Genomic DNA, 20733 nt, shown 5'->3' on the forward strand with positions numbered 1-20733 from the left:
CAACCAGGTCTCTTCTGTGTCACAGTTATAATTTGGATTATGATTAAAGACTTTCAGATCCACTTGTTTATTCTTACCATTTCTCACAAAAACACAGAGAAGTTCACAGGACCAGGCCACTTTTTGTTTTTTCACGTCATCATTACAAGTAAGCCTCTTCGCTCCTAGTTTTTCTTCAGCCTAACTACTCTGCTTCCTCCTCCTGAACCACAGCTGCAAACAATTCACTACCAAGTTAAAAAGGCTCCGTCCCATATACCACTTTCTTTAGGCTCCTCCAACCATTAGGCTTTGATTAGACTTTGAGCCACGGTGAGAATGATTTTTCTCTCCTCCTTAAACAGAAGAGCTTCCAGTGTTTGTGGGCAACTTGTTCACATTCAGAAATGCTTCACAGCAGCTCCCTGCAGTAAGCGGAAGGACTAAGCTCTTCCAAAAAGCTCAGAAGAGGAGGGCACTGCTGACTTGGCCTGCGAATACTTCATGTTTGCACAATCATAACTCTTTCTGTTGGGCTTTTTGGGCAGACAGGGTAGGTCTCTCTACTTGTGCAAACATTCACCCTGCAAAAGGTTTGCCTCTTTTTCATATACTCACGTTTGACATGCACACGCTGGCCTGCTACTTTTCTGCATTGGTTAACTTGGCCTTAGGATGCAAACTGAAAAGAAGGATCTGTTCAAAAAGAAGCAGAGCTGCCTAAATGCTGGGTCGGCTCTCAGAAATGCCAACCTTGGAGTGGGCACAGCCAAGTCCCTCCATCAGGGCAGAACCAGCAACAAGTAAGGTACTGAAGACCCTTCACAGCAAGGCCGGTAGGAAGCAGCTAGAAGGTCACCCACCCCTCCTGCAGACCAAGGGAATTTATTCAAAGGGCAGCCAGCATCTGTCCCCCCGGAGGACGCTCCCTCTGTTTTAGTCTGACTCTGTCAGCACAGTGCGCCCCAGTGGGTGCCCCTCGCTGGGCCCTCACAGCGCTGCGCTTGGGGCCGGGGGCTCCCGAACCCGCGCAGGCAGCGCCTGCCGCAGCCCGTCAGAGCGCCCCTCCTGAAACGCCCTGGCGGATCCTGCCTGGGGAGCGCTCCCCGCCCGGCCCGCCCCGGCCCCGCGCAGCGCCGTGCGCTGTGCAAGGTCCAGCACCCCGTGCGCTGCGGGCCGGGCCAGGCCGGGCCACGGGGCGGCGCTCGCCGCCCGCTGCTGGCCGGGGCGGGCCGGGGCGGGCCGGGGGCGCTGCCGGCCGGCGGGCTGGGCGCAGCGTGAGCCGCGGTCCCAAAGCGGGAGCCAGCGGCGGCCGGGGCCGGGCTGCAGCATGGGGCTGGCGCTGCTCCCGGCGCTGCTCCTGGGGCTGCTCCTCTCCCGAGCCGGTAACAGCGCCGGGGCGGTGGGCGCCGGACGGGGAGGGTGGGGGGCGTGTGGCGGTGCAGGGCGGCGCGTCCCCCCGCGTGTCCTGTACGCGTCCTGGCGGGCGGCAGCCGCGGTTGGGAGCGGGCGGCGGCTGCTTCGGCCCAAACGCGAATTGCGGCCGCGAGCAAACGGGGGGGACACGCGTGTCCCGGGGCACGGCTGGGGGCGCCGCCGGGGACCCCGCTCCCCGCACGGGCACCGGGTGAGCCGGGGCCGCCAGGGCACAAAGCCCGGTGCGCTCGGGCTGGCGCTGCCCCGCGGGTCCCGGCCCGGTCGCCCTCCGGGCTTCGCCCGGCTCTGCCGCCGCGTCCCCCCGGCACTCGGGGCGGCAGCTTGCCGGGCAGCGCTCGGTAAGCGGCGAGCGGCCCGGGGGGCTCGGCGGGGCGCTGCTGCGGGGTCCGCGCTGCTGCCCGCTCCTGCCGCGCCGGGCACCGCCGCCGTTCCGCCCGGTTCGTCCCCGCGCCCACCGGGCCCGCGGCGGGACCTGCGGCCGCAGCGGCACCGGCTGCCCCCAAGCTCCGTGTGCACGCACTAGCGCGGCGTTGATAACCGTGCCCGGTGAGCGGCCGGGTTCCCCTGCGGCCACCCTCCGACAGCACGTGCACCGGGGGCAGCAAAATAACGCAGAGAGATACACATGTATAGCAGGACATGGAGGGACAAGGGAGAATAAAGGTATGTCGGACCATCTACCCCTTTTTTCTAAGGTATAAACAAACAGTCTCTCTGAATTGATTTTTACCTTTTAACTTTTTAACTACAGAAGCGGCTCCCACACACACGCATCTTTAACATGTTCTGCAACCTAGACCACGGCTCTAGGGAAGAATTAGGCTTTCTCATTCTTTCATGTTATTATCTGGAATACTAAGACAAGGTTTAAAAAAATGAAACAACGTGTCAGGTGTTGGGGCTTAAGACAATGCACAGCTACTAAATGACATCTGTGGAGGAGGACTGTTGTAAATTTGAGGTTTACAGCAGTTTCACCTGAAGCATCTGGTGCAGGCTTGTGGTAGAAACAGTCCATCTACCCAGTTCTCCTCCGCTCTGGCATTTAACGTATCACTTTAAAGTTCTTAAAATGTCACTTCGGGGTCAGGTGCTTGCTGGGCAGGACCCTAAGGCTAGGAGGGTGCATCCTGTCCTTTTATTAACTTGCTACAACAGCTGCTGCAAGCCACTGTTGAAGGTGGGATACAGGGATCTGGCCTGGCAGTGTAGACCAGTTCACTCAGTTTAGGATTCCAAAAGCTACTGCAGAGAACAGACTATTTTGCTATTGGGAATTTGCACTGATTGCAACCTTACAGGATATCATCGCACTCAGTGTGTTCACTAAGGCTATGGCTAGGTGTAACTGCTAACCAAAGCCCACTGTGCTGGGTACAGAGCATTTCTCATGAGAGATGTTTTTCAGGGAGCTTACAAAGTCATACAGTCTTTACAGAACAGCAAGATTAACAACAAAGTACAAGTTGCTAGAAAAGCAAAGAGATTTGTACAGGTGAGACAGAGACACCCAGACAGTATTACTGGGCTGTAGGACAAGCAGAAAGTCTGAGCAGCAGACTGGCACAGACCTGGGCAGCCTACTGCTTGCAGCAGATAAACTGATGAAACCAGCAAAAGTGAAGGAAGCAAGAGAACAAATTAGATGCTGAGGATGGTACACCAGGTAACAGGGGATGTACCACAATTTTTCCTAATCTGTAGCGAAGGCAGGCTGAAATAGTACTGCTGCACCTGCAAGAGAATGCCAGGTAAGATCATGTACCAAAGAACATTAAAGGTAGTTGGAAGGCTCAGCACAGTCCTTTCCTAAAACCAGCCAAGCAATATTGGTCTGAAGGGAAGCAACATACCAGCCTGTATATGTTTTATTAGCAAACAGTCTAGTTCCAGGTCTTCATTATACTTGTACTGTAAACACAGATTCATATACTATAGAAATGAAAGATTACAGACTGAATTCACCTACCTGTGACAACATAATGCTAGGTATCACCCCAGTATTACCCTTAGGAAACAACAGTCCATATAAAAAAATAAAAGCTGAAATAAAAATCTAGTTTTAAAGATTATATTTTTAAATTGAGATTATTCAATACTTCTGCATGCGGTGGTACATATATGTGTGTGTGTGTGTATATACGCACACAGTCAGTGCATCCATTATGCAAATATACATCCACACAGAAATATAGTCCAATCAACCAACAGATGAAAGATGGCAGGCCAAGCCTGCATCCCAGCATTTTTGGCAGGGATTTCATGGAGTGGGTTCTATATATCTGATTGCATATCAGCACTTCTACATGAAGCTACTTGCAATCTTATGTTAAGGATTTATTCTATTATGCAAAAAATAGGCATTCATATTCTTAAATTTCCAAGCTCAGTAAAGCAGTTGTTTTTTACACTCTGCAAATGGCTTTTTCAGTACAGCTCTTAAAGACCAGTAAATACTTCAGCAGTTGCAGCAGCATGGACTCACAGCACCTGGTACGCTGTTACTATGTGCTTATTGCGCTGCGGTTTTCATTACCCAGATCGAAGAGCTTCTTCAAAGCAGGCCTCAGGAACCCCAAGGTTTCCACAGGGATTTACCACATAAAATACAGAGCCATCCCTGATCTTGGCCAATTTGAAAGAGTGATTAAAAAAAAGTTTTATTAAACAGAATTATTTTTGAGACTTTTCTTTAACCTTTTGTTCCCTCTTTCATACATTGATGCTCATAGGTTTTTTTCTAAATGGAGACAGCTCTTGTTCCTTACCATTCCGTATGAAAGGCCCCAACTAGTTCTATCTCCCGAGAGGAGTCCTTCTGGAACGTAGGATGCCTACAGAACAGTGACAAGGTGCTTGCCTGACTTGCGTTGTGATCATGATCCTAACAGTCTTTTGCCTGCTTGACCAGGAGACCTCCTGGCTCTGCCACGGAGCAACTGCATCGCAGCAGAACAGCTGTGCCTCTCGGACTCTGTCTGCAATGCTACCTACAGGATCCTGGAGAACTGTGCCCTGGCCAAGACTCGCTTCCTCCCGCTGGATCACGACAGCAGGGTCCAATGTCTGAATGCAGAGCTAGACCTCGGAAACAGCTCTCTGCTGCACTGCAGGTGTCACCGGCGCATGAAGAGACAGGAGCACTGCTTACGTGTTTTCTGGACCATTCACTCCAGCATGACAGATGGTGAGATGAAGTAATATGAATGTACAAGGTACCAGTAAGGCTCAGTCCTGCCCCCCATCTGAAAACAGCTGCAAAAGGCCATTTCCCAACACTGCAGGTATCACTTTGGAACCACATCTCCGAGTGAAGAGAATTCATTACTTCTCTGCTTGATAAGCAGAGAAAACGGATCTGGCCTGGGACTGGCTCTTCAGCTACACCAGGGACCCCAAGAGACAAAGCCAGCTACTCCAAGGCAGTTAGATGTAGTGCTGGGGGGAGGGACTGCTGTGAAAGTCACCTCAAAATAGTCATATCTGTCCATCTCTGAAAACACACGTGATTACGACACATGTTGTACTGGCATCCTTGAGCATGCTGCTGCTTTCCAGCTTTAGTGGGATGCTTCTGCTTGGCCTCCCGCTCAAGACTGCCTGTGCTGCACATCTCCTCACTAGCCCTGAGGCTGAAAAAAAACCAAGTGACAACATAGACCAGATTCTTCCCAGATGAAATCTGATGACAACATGTAATGCTGTTTTTACACAGTATTGCCTCTGCATCTCCAGCAGAACCATTCTTAGCATTTGGCTTTGAGCAAGACAGAGCATCTCTGAATTCCAGCCTGAAAAAACAGCCAAGCACAAATAAGAGAAAAAAAAATCAATTAAAAAAAATCAAAAATGGTCACAAAGCATTTCTCTCACTGCATAAAATATCTTGTGTCTTGCCTAGGTTATTTCAATTTGGAGACCTCTCCCTATGAGAATCCAGCAAATGAAGAACACTGGAAGACTGATTATAATAAACTGGCAGCTCTGTTATCAGGTAAGGACTGTAAAGGTTAAATGATATAATGCTGCCCTGTCTTATCTTTGCGGGGGCTGACAATTATTAACAATTTGGGGTAATGGCTGCTTTAATCAGCGGAGCGCCTGCTCTGGATACTTGGCTAAATTGGTTCACCCTACCAAGTGTAAATGTAGCCACAGATCCAGGCCTACGAAAGAGCAAATAACCCACAACAAGCATTTTCTGAAACAAACACCCTAACACAAACCAATAAAAAAAATACAATTTTGTAACCAGTATAACTGCAATGTCATACTGCGGGCAGACAGGACTAATAGGCTTCATTCTTTTTGATGTTCCCAATCTGACTGTCATGTAAAGGCTACTCCTACTTCCACACATTGGAGACTCGCTTCATTGTTTCTGGGTTTCTTTTGGCTCTTTAGGCTCACAGTTAGCAGGAGATGCAACAAATCCATGCCTGAAGGCAACTCATGTCTGTAATCTGAGCAAGAAGTGCGTCCGTCTGCGCACAGACTACGCCTCCATCTGCACCAAGGGAGCAGGAAGCGAAGACATGTGCGACCGCCGCAAGTGCCACAGAGGGCTAAGGAATTTCTTTGAGAAAGTCCCTGAGGATTTCACCAAAAGGATCCTATTCTGTCCATGTCAGGATGAACTTTGTGGAGAACGACGCCGGAAAACTATTGTTCCTGACTGTTCCTTCCAGTATAACACCAAACCCAACTGCCTCTGGCTTCTGGACTCCTGCTTAGAAGACCATATCTGCAAGTAGGTCCAGTGGCAGCGGACGTTAGCCAGGAGAACAGCACAGACACTGACAGTCTCATTTTCCTTCCCACAGATCCCGACTGGCTGACTTCCAACAAAACTGTCAACCTGCAGACATGTCCCCAGATGGTTGCTCTCAGCACAACCATGCTGCATGCCTGCAGGCGTACATGGGGATGATTGGTAAGTGATACGCACAGGAACATGCAGGGTGGACGCTTTCAGGCCACAAACTTGCAGGCACGCCCTGATGCTGGGAAGGACCATGTTATCTCCCACAGGAGGCAGTGCCCAGTATACCAGTGAATATGCCTTAGCCTCACTGACGCTAGTGCTCCCTCTTGCTTCTGCGGTAGATGCAGCCCAGGGAGTGCTCTTCCGTGGCATTTATCACTCTACTTTGTCCCACCCTCTGCAGCAAATCAGCAGCACTTACCTGAGATTTCTGCACGCCCATTTGCATCATCAGCTGGTGCAAAGCTCTCCAAGTGCCCAAAGAGCAGGGCTCTGGGGGCACCTACAACCAGGTCCTCCCTGCTGCAGGAGTTACCTCCCATCACAGCAGTGGTTAAGTGTGACACTCCCTCACTGCCTGACTTTTAGACTCCTGATGCTTTGTTAGTGTTGTACACACTACCTTCTCAGAGCCAGGCAGGATGTGGCGCTACCAGCTCTTAAAGAGAAGGTCGTCTTGGGGTTTTAGGCATTTCACTGCCAGCCTGCTAATGCTTTTTCAGAGTAGCTCGAAAGAAGAGCTGTAAATCTAGGCTATACCTTCTGGTTTTCCAGGTGTCTTCGCTGTTTTGGTCTAAATGAACTCTTGGCTGAACAGCATGCTACAGGTGTGCTGCATTTGTTTGGCAAAACGTTTTTGGCCACAGTGTTGCCAATGTCACAAGAAGTAAGAGCGCCTTGTGCTGCCATGTGCCAGTACCGCAGTTCAGTCCCTGCCGATGCTTCACATCCTTCAATTTAGTACTTGCACCAGCTTCAGCTATCGGTGTACCTCACCATCAGAGTGCCTGCATCAGGGGTAGTAATCTCCACACTTCACAGCCCAGCAGACTTTGAGTAGATTCACCAGGCCTGGGTCATCTTGCAGGGGCTCCTGACCTCTCCTGGGTAATGCGTGTACCATGAGGGAAGGCTTCTGCTTCCAGTGCAGCATTCCCTTTAGTATAACAGGACTTGTGATGCTTCTTTCCTCTGGTGAAGTAAATCCTGATTCCGGTTTCTGGGGGTTTGGGACAGGCACACCCATGACACCCAACTATGTCAGTAACTCCAGTGTGGAGGTCTCCCTGTGGTGCACATGTGAGAGCAGCGGCAACCAGAAGGAGAAGTGTGACCAGATACTTGGCATGTTTGAGAGCAACAAATGCCTTGGTAAGCATGAATTACATCACACAATCAGCTCAGCACAGGGAAATTCAGATCCTGCTGATTTCCAGATCCTATGTTGCATTGCTCTTGCGTATAGTTCTGTTGTCTTCTGCAGTGTCTCCATGACCCAACCTATGGGACCAGCCTGGATCTGCTCTCAGAAGTGTTTCTGTATCTTTTGGCAACACTTCTGTTCCACGAAGCTATTTCCCAACAGCATTCAAATGGAGGGGTTGCGAAAAATCACAAGAGGAGGTCAGACATGCTGTATCCATAGGTTGCTGAGTAACCACATCAGATCATAATCACCCAGGATTATGGGGTTTGGGTCCCCCTCCTTTGCTCGCCTTTGGCCCTCACTTCCTTGCTCAAGATCAGTAGCTCCTGGCACAGCCCCTGTTACTAGATTTGGCAGCACAGCAGTTAGAAAAATCCTGTTAAATGCGGACGTGCAATCTTAAGTCTGTATTTCTTTTATCTCTCTAGCATTTTAGCAACGGACCTTAATAAGATTTAAATATTTTATGTTTGTAAAAGCTTCCAAAGGACATCAAAGAAACCATCATCATTAGATAAATGATTAATATTTAAACCTACCTCCTGCTGTATAGAAAAGCCTTACACCCAGCACTATAGATACACCTACAACCTAAACATCCCACCCAAGATACTACATACCTGCCCCTCACAAAATAGACTGCTGGGAAAGTCCCAGAGGTCCTCCAGTACAGTGCAAATTGGCTTTGCAGTCTGCTCAACCTCGCAAGTAAACCCAGAAACTAACAGGCTGTTCACTGAATAGAGAATATGTATTTTCTAAATCAAAGCCACACAGCCTTTGAGCGTGTTTCCTAAAATAGGTTCCCTAGACTTCCGTTCACTAGGCTCCAAGGTGTGCACAAGAAAAGCACAGTAAGACTCTTGCTTTACTTCTGTTTGCAGAAAATACGATTTGGTCTCAAATGCACCTGAAGCAGACAGCTCTAGAAAGACAGGAAGACTTATTTTATTCATCTTCCCTAAGCTTCCAAGGAGACAGTACCAGCACATCTCTTGCTTCAGAAATGTCCCAGGTATGCATTGCTTTGCTGCCTTCACAAAGCACTGAAGCAGCCTAGAGACAGTAGCTGAAAAACCTTGGAACTGGAAATGTGTGATTTTGGACATCAAAGCAAGGGATGCCACATGCATGCAGAACCCTGGACCACTTGACCTCCAGTTATTTCTTTCCAGAGACAAGCAGAAATAGGCTGTCCTGCCTGGCCACAGGAGTTCCCTATAGTCTCACATTAGTGCTCAGAATGGGCGGCTCTGCAGCCAGACGTTTGAGCATGAACGTGTCTAACTGGGATTCATTCCTCCTTTTCATTTCCTAGGTGGCTGAAGGGAAGACACAGCGAGACATCTCTGAACACAGCAGTATGCCTATGGCCTCCTCTGTGTATTCTGGAGCTGCTATTTCTTGGCCGCCTCTGGCTCTGTTCCTGCCCCTCTTGCTCAGCTCACATTAACTTAGCATAAATGGCATCTTTCCTTCCCATATTATTAATCTTATTCTATATCCAGGCACGTCCCACTACTGATTTACCTTTAGGAAACAGAAGGCTTCCAAGAAAAGAGGAAAGGAACAGCCTTCACCCAGAACGGCAGTCACTGAAAACCTCCCCCCAGCCTGCACCCCACTTCCCCCAGCCAGTCTGCACTGAGCTCGGCAGATACTATGCCCACCATTGCTGCTGCCATGTGCACATTTTGAGTAATATCAGATTAATATTCCAGCACAATATTTTAAAACGAAGGTCTGAGTTCTGTCAGAACTTGGGCAGGGTTCTGTTTCTGAGTGCAGGGAGGGGCCTGACTCAGCATGTCCTACCACCCCCCTTCCAGAGCTCTTCTTCAGGTGACAGTCATAGAATGGTTTGGGTTAGAAGGGACCTTTAAAGATCAGCTAGTCCAGCCCCCTGCCACCAGCAGGGACATCCTTCACTAGGTCAGGTTGCTCAAAGCTCCATCCAACCTGACTTTGAACACTTCCAGCAAGGGGCATCCACAGCTGCTCTGGGCAACCTGTGCCAGTGCCTCACCACTCTCATTGTAAAAGATTCCTTGTGTCCAGTCTAAATCTCCCCTCTCTCAGTTTAAAGCTGTTGCACCTTGTGCTGTCATTACAGGCCCTGGTAGTAAGTCTCTCTCCATCTTTCTTAATGGTCCCCCCTTATATATTGAAAGGCCACCACAAGGTCTCCCTGGGGCTGCCCCTTCTCCAGGCTGCCCCACACCAGCTGTCTCAGCCTTTCCGCACAGGAGCGGTGTTCCAGCCCCCTCACTGTTGTCGTGTCCCTCCTGGGGACCCGCTCGAGCAGGTCCGTGTCTGTCTCGTACTGGGCACCCCAGAGCGGGATGCAGGGCTCCAGGAGGGGTGGAGCAGAGCAGAGGGGGAGAATCGCCTCCCCCCACCTGCTGCCCACGCTTCCTTTTGTGCAGCCCAGGATATGATATGGCTTTCCGGGCTGCGAGCGCACGGTACCGGCTCACGTCCCGTTTTTTATCTGCTGGTATCCCTAAGTCCTTTTCTGCAGGGCTGCTCTCGATCCGTTCATCCCTCCGCCTGTGTTGGTGTCAGGGACTGTCCCAACCCAGGCCTTGCTCAGCTTGGTGCGGTTCACGTGGGCCCACTCCTCCAGCCTGTGAAGAGCACAGCATACCATCCTAAAGACTAGAAATTTGCACTCCAGGGTGGGTTGCAAGTAAAGCTCAATAAACACATGTAAAGTTCCTGGTAAACATAAATTCTGGATTACTTTCAGTCCTCTTTTCAAATCCATTCTTTTAAGTATATGAAAAATACCATCCCAGATCAAGGACACTAAACTAAAGTTTATAATCTTGCTCCTTTCTGTTTTGCCCCTTGCAACATACCTATCTCATACATTATCAGAGCTAGCAACAGACTCAGGTTTTGTGGGTTAAGATGGATTTCTGTGCTCAACCCCAGTAAATTTAATCTTATCTAGCAAAGGACGACCTTGCCTGGCCTCAGGACCAACCTTCTAAGTCATGCTTAGAGAATACATGTAGCTCATCAAAGCTGTATTGACCACAAAAGCCCTAGGCATCAGTTGCAAAAATCTCTGGGAGCTGCAGCTACCTTGTACCTCTCCGTATATTCCAGTTGTGATTGCCCCTTCCAGACCACCCACCCAAACTCCTCCTCCTCTGCCAAGTTCTATTCCATGACCTGTTTATTCTGAGTGTAGATGTGTGCACTGTATAACTGCTGTTATTTTTTACTGCGTTTGCCTGTTAAAGTGTGGTGTTAAGTGAATATTGATTTCTGAGCATAGGTTAATAGTCCACAATCAATTGTGTGCAAGAGTTGCCTCATCAGCCAGCCTGCACTTCCAGGATAGCTAGAAACTCGGCTCAGAGCAGCTCCTCCATGCACACATACAGTGCAGCACTGCTTCCACATGTTTTTTACCATTCTTTAATAAAAACAGAGCCCACATTACCATATTCTAGTATCTACATGAGACCATCCTCTACATGGTGGGACTAGAAATGTGTCAAGACTCTTGATGTAGTGTAATAGCATCAGTCATCTCCAGAATTTAGTGATGAGTGACAGGGAAGAAGAAAACATTGTTCTTCCCAACATTACACAGATCTGTGAGGGTATTTGTGAGAATAATGGAGCAGATTGCCCTGATCTGTATGTACCATACACACTGTGTACTGCATTCATCTTCCACTCATCTGCACTGTGATCCTTCCCTTTCCACATTTTAGTGCTCTAAGACAGGCTGATATGGAAAAAAAAATTAGCATTTTGTTGTTCATACTCAGCACACTGTGGACCTTTACTCCCTTACACCTGCTAAGAAGGTTATTGATTGCACTTGCAGCCTCCTGTCATATCCTGGATTATGTAGGGAAATGCCTGACTCAGACAAATCCTGCTCTGGACTGAAATTAAAGCAAAAGATGTCATTTTGGGTATTTATCCAAGTTTCCTATGCCCCTTTCGCATGTACATATGCTCCTTTATATACATGGCTGCCTTTTAGGCTTGTTCATCAATAACTGCAAACAAAATTAATCTCTAAATGCACCTGCATTCACAGGTACTCACACTGCCGTGAGTACCAACCTATTTTCACTTAGGCTTTTCTAACACCTGACCTCCAAATACCACAGTTACTCAACTACACAGCATACGTGCATGCATAAGTACAACTACTACTAGAGATGTCATGCCAGTATCAGTTCAGTTCTGCTAGCGCCACGGTTGTTCAAGGACAGGCACAGTTACCTAAACCCATTCAGAACAGTTCTTACTAACCATGCTACAGGGCAATTTACAAAAAAACCCCTCAGCTTCTGTTCCCCGAAACTGGAATACATCATCCTGTGAGTACCTTTGGTCTAAATACAAAAATATTATAACAAAAATTCTCTATCCCAACAGCACTAACATCGAGCTCTCGGCAAGCATATAAAAGGAGCAAACCTTCTAACTGTTGTAATGTAGATTATTTTTAAAAGTGTAAAATAATGCCAAATCTCACTAATAAAATTTATCTTGCAACTCTAGAAGTCTCCTGCCTTCCTTCACATTTAGCAGAAGCAGCTACACTCCTTGTCTCCACTGGTGGAAGCATTACGGGAAAGAACATTAAAGAACAGAGTTTGACAGAATATGTCTTAGAAGGCAATATTAACAATTTTTACAGACATCACTCACTGTCAGGTACTTCAGAGGTGGGTTCTAGAACTTTGACATAGCTTTAGATCCTTAACATGGTCTAATGTAGCATTTACAAAGGGCAGTCATATAGTCCTCCAGCAGCGAGCTCAGTCGCTGCCTTAGATGCATGGACCATCAGGAGAAGCAATACACACTTCTTGTGCGAGGTGGTGCCATAGAGAAGCTTTGAATTTGAAGTCCAGAATTATTGTGTCCTTGCCTTATTAAAATCATTCCCACTGCCTCCAACAAGTGCCTATGTTTCAGTAAGGATCCAGCAACTGCAGTTTTCCTTTTAAAGGGAGGCACAATACGTATCGCAGACAAGGAAAAGCTAAACTTTACTTCAAACAGTAATTGCTGCCTACGGATCCCTGGCATGCCTCTTAAAATAAAAGGTAACTCAGGCTGACAAGGCAACACTACAGGTTCAGCACCTATAAAGAATGAAAGTATTTTTTTCCAATACATCCTAAAAATCACAAGTCACTCTGATAAAATGGCAGGCAACTTTACGCAAGAAGGAGGAGGAAAATATTCAAAGTAATCTTTGAGGCGTCCATGAACCAGAAAAGCTTTGGGGCAGAGGAGCAGACAAGAAGGTGGCCAACCAGCACCAGTGAGCCCAACAGGCTCATTCAGCACTGCTATAGAATCAAAACCAGCCACTGTCCTGCACTTGCTTCCCCCAGCAAAGCAGATACTGGTAAACACCATCAGAAGCTAATCACTTCTACCACAGGGATTTTGTGGCTGAACCTTTTTTCAGACGAGGAAGGGTTGGTTGAGGCTGAGCTTGGTTTAGTCTCTAATGGAAGCTCTTCTGATGGGTGATTAGTGCTCCTCCAGGAAGCCATGGGTGTCTGGGTTTCTTGCAAACCCCAGGGTTAGCAGAGGTCAGGGGATGCAGCACTTTCTCCAAGTGCCTTCATGAAAATAGCCCCACATACGGTCCATTTACAGCTGATCTCCTCCATTATCCCCAGGCTAGGAGGAGATGATCAGCAATTGTTAAGTGCTTGAATCAGACTAATAGCTGGCTGCTAATTCCCCCAGTAATGTGAATCTAAATTCCTGGTAAACAAACCGACTGCTTTTCACACACAGGGATGAATGCCAAAAGCCTAATATTAGAGCTCTGGAGCTAAAGCTTTTAGAGCAATCCTGTCCACTCAAAGATGTTTAATGACATTATATTATGTACTAAATAATTAGAAAATGAAGGCCCACTTGGAATCAATGGGTTACTGTCTAATTAAGATGAAAAAGGGGCTCTACCCTGTTTTAAACAAGTTTAAACTAAAAATGGTGTACCTGATAAATGGCACTGATAACTATGTCTTTACCTTTGGGCGGAACAAGGCAGCCATTAAGCTACCACAAAATAATTGTGTGATTTTTGGCTCATCTTTCTTCTTATCGGTCCCACCTGTTTTCCTGTAAGGCTATAAGATTCAGCTGTTCTTCTCCTCTCCCCCCTAACCCCCTCCCTGTCAGATGACAAAATTTATTAAGAACCATTCAAATAGCTTATCCCAATGGAGAGAAAATCATCTTTGCCTTTGTTTTGTTGTGTGGCCAGAATCAGAGTTCACACCACCAGATGGTTGAAGAGCAAAGAGATAGCCTGAGTAAGGAGATAAGACTGAAGCCTTGAGAACCACTTTGCAAGAATTGCTACTGAAATTGAGAACACAGGGGAGGATTACAGTTATCCCTGCGTGTAGGTAAAGAGACTGAGAAATGTTCTACTGATTATCTGACTGAATTAAAATTAATTAGTAAGTTAGCCTTCAACTGAATGGTATCTCAGCAACCTCTGATCAAAATAAAGAGCAAAATTATAGAAAACCACTAAACAGAACCAGAGCAACTGGAACTATTTAACAGTTCTAATTCTACTTTCATTACACAACAGACATGCATATACCCTGCTGCATATATCATCATCCCCTTGAAGACAGTGCAAGAAGAACAGAGTTGCATGAGACTTCAGTTTTCTGTCTCCTGCCACAGCCATCTAGGATTCCACATTCATATCCAAAACCAAATTAAAGATTTTTGTCTTTGTCTTCGTATCTTTCTCCTTTCAGTATACTCCTCAGGTAAGGAAAACAGAAGCGTTTTCCCATAACGATGCTTCTTTTGTAAACTGTGTCCATTCCTACTCCTACTTTTTGGCATTTGGTCAGGGAGAGACATTACATGGAAACATCTGCATTGCAACACGTTCAGACAGCCAAAATTAAAATTTTGTTTTACAGTGACATATTCAGCAAGAAAAAGCTTCTAGCTGTTTTATAATGCCGGAATTGCTGTTGCAGATAAATTCCCCTGGCATCCACAAGTGACTAATCTAAATTCCACTGAAATAGAAACATTTATTCCATTACTGTGAGACATAAACCATAACACGTTTGCTCTCATAAAAAAATAAGTATTATGTGACAGATTATATGTATGAACAGTCACATATATATGTGACTGATAATAGAAGATGGGACCTGATGACACAGGAGGTTCTTGCAGTCTTAGGTCCCTAAACAAAGCAAATGGAAACTTTTCAAAACTGTTTTCCACAATATTTATTCTATTTCAGTTATTCTAGCTTTGCTCTTATAATATTGGGCATTCCAATGGACTATAGAAAAGGTGATTCCCCACCCACCCAGCACCCCAATCCAGATTTATTTTACAGCATCCAGCACTCCACAGTTACAAGCAGAACATACTAAAATGTGTTTTCTCCTAAGAAAAAGACACTACTAAAACTAAGGTGACTTCAAACCTACATGCCAGGTTTAAATCCTGCATCAGAGGTTTCATCGTGGGCTCTTCAAAAAGATACAATTGACTTTCAAAAGCTGTGGGTATTAGTTACAACTCAGTGCTTCCTTTTACCTAAGACTACCGGAAAAGGGCACAAGTCAGAATAACGGTAAATGTTTCTTCATAATGGGGGCATGTTAATATCCCAGATCATGCATGCTGGATAATCCTATTCTCTAAACACCTGTCATTGATGTAGCCTCTCACGTGCTTGCAGATTCATACACAACTTGCTCAAGAAACGTTTTAATAAAGGGTGAGCAAAATGCAACTGTGCTCTCCTCACTCTCACTTGTTTCCCCACCCATCTAGAACTTTAATTACTTTTCTTTCTATTTAAGTTTGCCCATTAGATAACTGTCATTAAAGATCCCTGAGCCCCACTGCAAGGAACTGAAATTTCTTTAACCATCTACACACAGTTACTTACTCTGCAGCTTTCCAAACCAGCAACTATTTTTTTTTACCCCCTGAAGAATCTTTTGATTAACTGAAGTCAATTTTGCTAAGTGCTAGTGGCTCTCAGAGCTTGTTGTGTCAGTGGTCCCCAGGGCTGCATTATGTTTTTAGTGCTATAAACCAGGAATTGCTCAGTCTTTTTGTAGAAATGTGAGACTAGCAACTAATTCTTCCAACCTCAAGCTCTTTGGATTTCACTCCCATCATTCCAAATCGGAGCATGTGCGTCTTTTATGACAGTTCTAGCAGAAATTAAGAGATTTCCCATCTTTTTTTTCCTTCAATTTCAATGCACTTGTGCAAAATCTTTAATGCACGAGTCATCCAGGTCTTCAAATATTATTGCTATTCTACATCCAACTTGGAGCTGCAGTGGTGTCACATCAGAAGCACGCTTTTAGTGCACTGAACACTCTTAATACACAAATACAAGTCACAGTGCAAATGGAACCAATGTGGAACTGCACATCACAATACAAATGCAAGTTTTATATATACAAATTTCATCTGTAATCATGATGCCTACTCTTTCAGCTACATTAGATCCCTTTGATGACCACGGATCTCAAGCACCCTATCTAATTTTGGGTATCGCTCATCTCCTTGCCAATAACCTTTTTTTTGAAAATTGCTGATAATCCCACCTTTTGGGACTCACTCACGCTAACCTTTTGCCACGCCTAAAAATTGTTTACTATTCCTCTGATTTCTGGATTGTGCTATTTCCTCATTCCTCTGTTTGCTGCTCACAGCTACTGGATGGAAAGAAACCAGATTATGCAAAAGCAATGCCATGACCTAGCAGAATATATCACTATTACTCCTACGACATGTACAGACTTTATATTAACAGCAGGTGACAGCACTTACTGCACATGCAAGTCTGGCAAATCAAAAGTGATGGATCAAGAATTAAATCAGGACTAGCTGCATTGCTTCAAGTCAAATGAGTTACTCAATATATGCCCAAAAGCATAACTAGGAATCAATAAGACTTGAAAAATAAAGAGGGGTAGGCCAGGTGTTAAGCACAGTTTCCTGAGCTCTGCTTGCCAGTGAAATAGAACCAGCAGTCTAGGAAATTCACTTCTGCTTCTTTCACCATGACGTAGACACATATTTCGTTATTACTATAATTCAAAAGCTGTCTAGTTGACCCATCCACACCAAATACACAATGAAATTTCTGGTTGCTATTTGTTTGTCAGCACCAAAGCACTGTAGCACTGTTCCATTAATGCCTCAAGAGGGAAAAAAAAAACCAAGCCTCCTCTTGGAAAGAAAAATGCCTGTTTCCTAATCAAAGAATTCCAGCTCTCAGACAAGATGGTGACCTTCAGATCCTCAGATACTCATGAAGTACAAGCCACTCGGCTTCTGCTGAGATTTTTCTGGAAGACAAAGAAACCTTACAGCACTGAACTTGGAACACAATCTTGTTACATCCAGTAATTCTCAGTCTGTGTAAAGTGAAAATACAATAGCAAGACTGATGCATTGCATCCTACTTAACCTGAATTTTCTTGGTTTTATATTATCAGTGTACTGAACTTCAGGTACTGATTATATTTTTTACTCTAGTAACTTTTGTGAAAGGGTATGCATATGTGCAGTAAGAGAGTTTAGTAAAGAAGTAGTAAAAAGAAAGGAGGGGAAAAGCTTGCAATCTGTAGAGTACTGAGAGTGAGAAAAATTACTATTTTAATCATCCAGTTACCCCTCTATGTCCTGAGATATGCACTAGGAAAATAATATAAAAATTTTGTTAGTTCTTATCAAATAAGTTACAATAAGGAAAAAAATTCTGTTGTTGTGAATACATACTTACATTTCTGAAAGCTGTACATTTTCTTAGCAGAAACTGGAATGAGAACATAATTTTCATATAACTAAACCAGAAGTAGAATTGTTTTGTTACACACAGATTAGAGTAAGAAAAGTTTTTTACAGTTATTGTATGACTAGAATAACATTGGCAACAACTTGCTCCCTAAGTAAAGGAACTAATGAAACCTGCTTTCACGGACCTGCTGACCTTTCAAGTAACAGTATACACACACACACACACTAAGCCTGTATGCCTAACAATATCCCCATCAGGCAAGCAATGGAAGATGCTGTAAAGCCATTCAGCATTCTGCACGTGTTGACCATGAAGTGACATAACCACGCGCTGACTGGAGAAGCTGGTAGCTGCTGGGTGAGTTCTGTCTGAGTTTTCCCTCTCAACACTCATTTTCATCTCCTCATAGCTACTTGCTTCAGAAGTGCACAGACACAGAAATCCTGAACCAGTCAGTAGCTGTGAAGCGTGGCTGAACAGCCACCAAACGAACCCTGGAAATGCAGTCATACATAGTTCTGTTTCTTAGGACATGGTCTAACCCCACAAACAACATCAAAAATCAAGCAGTTCAAATAGTATTCAAAGAAAAAAACCACCATTTTACACACAGAGCAAGAGAAACCAGCTTCCTGCAGTGCTTATCACTGAATATGAGCCTTTACAGAGGTAAAGCCATAACAGAATCCTCACTTCACATAATCTTTATTAACGAGACTCACAACCCTCTCACAAAGCAAATTTGAAAACACATACATGGCAACAGAATGCATAACAAACCCAAAGAACTGCTTGCAGTGAACTTCTGCAAGCTAGTGGCTTAAACTTATTAAGTGTTGTAAAAACAATTTTGCATTAAACCCATGCATTTTATTTTTCAGATGCTGAAATTAAAATCTCCCACTCTGAGAACTGCAGTTTGTAGATTTGGCAGTATGGTTTCATAAGTAGATTACCCCTTCTGACCTAGCAATGCTTTTAGCCTGATTTAGTCATTTACATCTGAAGGTTGCTTCATGACTTAAGACATACAGAAGACCCATTTATCCTCAGGTCTTCATTCCCCATCTTTATCTAAATTTACACCTTTCTTGGCAGCCCCAAATCGGTCAAAGAAGCAAATAATCAATTGAGAAGGATTAGAAAGTCATCCAGCCAGTGAACCAGCTCTGGCCAGGCTCACCAGCAACATAAGCCCTGAACGCGTCAGCAGGAATGTAGACAGCAGAAAGACAAACTTGCTTTACAAGATATTTAAAAGAAAAGTCAATCCTGTAGAGGATCTATTTTGCACAGACTGACCTAATCTGGACAAAATCTAACATAAGAGGGACACATTTCATAACACAAACAAGTGGACAGCTTCAAGCAGGGGGCTCTTATTCAGCCTAATGCAGATGTCAGTTAATTAGAGTAGAAGGTTATATCATTAGCAGCCAAATCGATATAAAAGGAATTAAGAGCTTGGACAGCAAGCTCCCCTGCTTTCCAGCACAGCACTGGGGGCTGTGTTTAGCTAAAATTCAATACACATTAGCGAACAATCAATGTAGTCTTGTATGGCGATGTCGTCTTGAAATACTTTAATTGGACTCTCTAGTGTTATCAGTGCTAAACAAGATGTCAGATTAACGTAGAAGCCTTCCCAAATGGGACTGGCAGTCCGCAGTCTGGAGAAGCCACATTTACTTTTACTAAAACCTCACTGGCTTTCCAACACATATTAATAGTACTATTTTCAAAGTTACCTTGAGAAAAAGTGACTGAAAAGCATCTTTACGTACAGATGCTCCACCTTGAAAGTGTCATGGAATCACAGAATCATTTAGGTTGGAAAAGACCTTTGAGATCATCAAGTCCAACCAGCACTGCCAAGGCTATCACTGAAACACGTCCCTCAGTGCCGCATCAACACATTTTTTTTAAGTCCCTCCAGGGATGGTGATTCCACCACCTCCCGGGCAGCCGGGTCCAGCACTGGACAACCCTTTCCGTGAAGGAATTCTTCCTACTCCCCCATCTGAACCTCCCCTGGCGCAACTTGAGGCCGTTTCCTCTTGTCCTGTCGCTGGTTACTTGGGAGAAGAGACCGACCGCCCCTGCCCAGCCCCCCTGTCAGGTGGCCGTAGGGAGCCACCAGGCCCCCTGAGCCGCCCCCTCCCCAGGCCGAGCTCCCCCAGCCGCCCCCCATCAGACCGGAGCCCCAGCCCCTTCCCCAGCCCCCTGCCCATTCCTGGACACGCTCCAGCCCCCCAGCGTCCCCCCTGCAGTGAGGGGCCCAAACCTGAACCCAGGGTTCATGGTGCAGCCCCCCCAGTGCCCAGCACAGGGGACGGTCACTGCCCTGGGCCAGCTGGCCACACCGTTTCAGATACCAGCCAGGATGCTGTTGGCCTCCTCTGCCACCCCGGGGGCTCATGCCCAGCCGGCCGTCAGCCAGCCCCCCAGGCCCTTTCCCTCCGGGCAGCTTCCCAGCCGCTGTGCCCCACGGGCAGGGCCCAGCACTGGGCCGGGGTGCCCCTCACACAGCTGGGCTCAGCCCCTCGCCAGGCCTGCCCAGCCCCCCTGCAGAGCCCCCAGCCCCCCGGCGCTGCCCGCAGCCCAGTACCACCCAACAGCCGCACTGAGGGGCACTGGCTCACCTCACCCAGGGCACTGACAGAGACACCGGACAGGGCTGGCCCCAGCTGAGCCCGGGGAACACCCATGTACCTGGTGCCGGCGGGATGCGACTCCATCCCCCGCCATGCTTGGGCCCAGCCCTCCAACCATATTTTAGCCAAAAAAGCATATACCTCTCCAAGCCACCAGCAGCCAGCATCTCCAGGAGATGCTGTGGGAGGCGGCGTCAGAGGCTTTTCTGAAGTCTAGGCAGACACCATCCACAGCCTTTCCCTCATCCACTAAGTGGCTCGCTTGTCCTGGAAGGACATCTGGTTAACCAAGCAGGACCTGCCTTTCATAACCCCACGCCGGCTGGGCCTGATCCCCCAGTTGTCCCGCACATGCCATGTGATGGCACTTGGGTGATCTGCTCCATGGCCTCCCCCAGCACCAAGGTCAGGCTGGCAGCCTGTAGTGCCCTGGACTCTCCTTCCTGCCCTGCCTGTAGGTGGGCATCACATTGGCTAATGTCCAGTCAGCTGGGACCTCCCCAGTTAGCTAGGGCTGCCAGTAAAATGATGGAAAACGGCTTGGCAAGCTCATCCACCAGCTCCCTCAGTGCCCTCAGGTGAATCCATCCAGCCCCAGCAGCTTGTGCAAGTCTGCCATCTCCACACCAGCAACAGCAGATCCACCCCTTTT

The 20733-nt window shown here is 46.7% G+C and overlaps 1 protein-coding gene across 1 annotated transcript; it reads left to right on the forward strand.

The window, feature by feature from the left end:
- The first annotated feature begins 1232 nt into the window (after positions 1-1232).
- GFRA3 (GDNF family receptor alpha 3) lies at positions 1233-10999 on the forward strand. The gene is made up of 8 exons (XM_055813134.1): positions 1233-1364; positions 4328-4603; positions 5318-5410; positions 5821-6166; positions 6240-6349; positions 7418-7552; positions 8492-8622; positions 8926-10999. The coding sequence occupies exons 1-8, from the start codon at positions 1310-1312 to the stop codon at positions 9058-9060; spliced, it is 1281 nt and encodes a 426-aa protein (XP_055669109.1). The 5' UTR covers positions 1233-1309; the 3' UTR covers positions 9061-10999.
- Positions 11000-20733: the final 9734 nt, after the last annotated feature.

Source organism: Falco peregrinus, chromosome 8 (genome assembly GCF_023634155.1).
Source record: "Falco peregrinus isolate bFalPer1 chromosome 8, bFalPer1.pri, whole genome shotgun sequence".
Lineage (NCBI taxonomy): Eukaryota > Metazoa > Chordata > Aves > Falconiformes > Falconidae > Falco > Falco peregrinus.

Excerpts from the sequence above, each read along its gene's own strand:
- GFRA3 (XM_055813134.1), top strand. The coding sequence starts at position 1,310 with ATGGGGCTGGCGCTGCTCCCGGCGCTGCTCCTGGGGCTGCTCCTCTCC. Across the intron at positions 4,604-5,317 it reads TCACTCCAGCATGACAGATG|GTTATTTCAATTTGGAGACC; the intron begins GTGAGATGAAGT and ends TGTCTTGCCTAG. Across the intron at positions 7,553-8,491 it reads TGAGAGCAACAAATGCCTTG|AAAATACGATTTGGTCTCAA; the intron begins GTAAGCATGAAT and ends TTCTGTTTGCAG.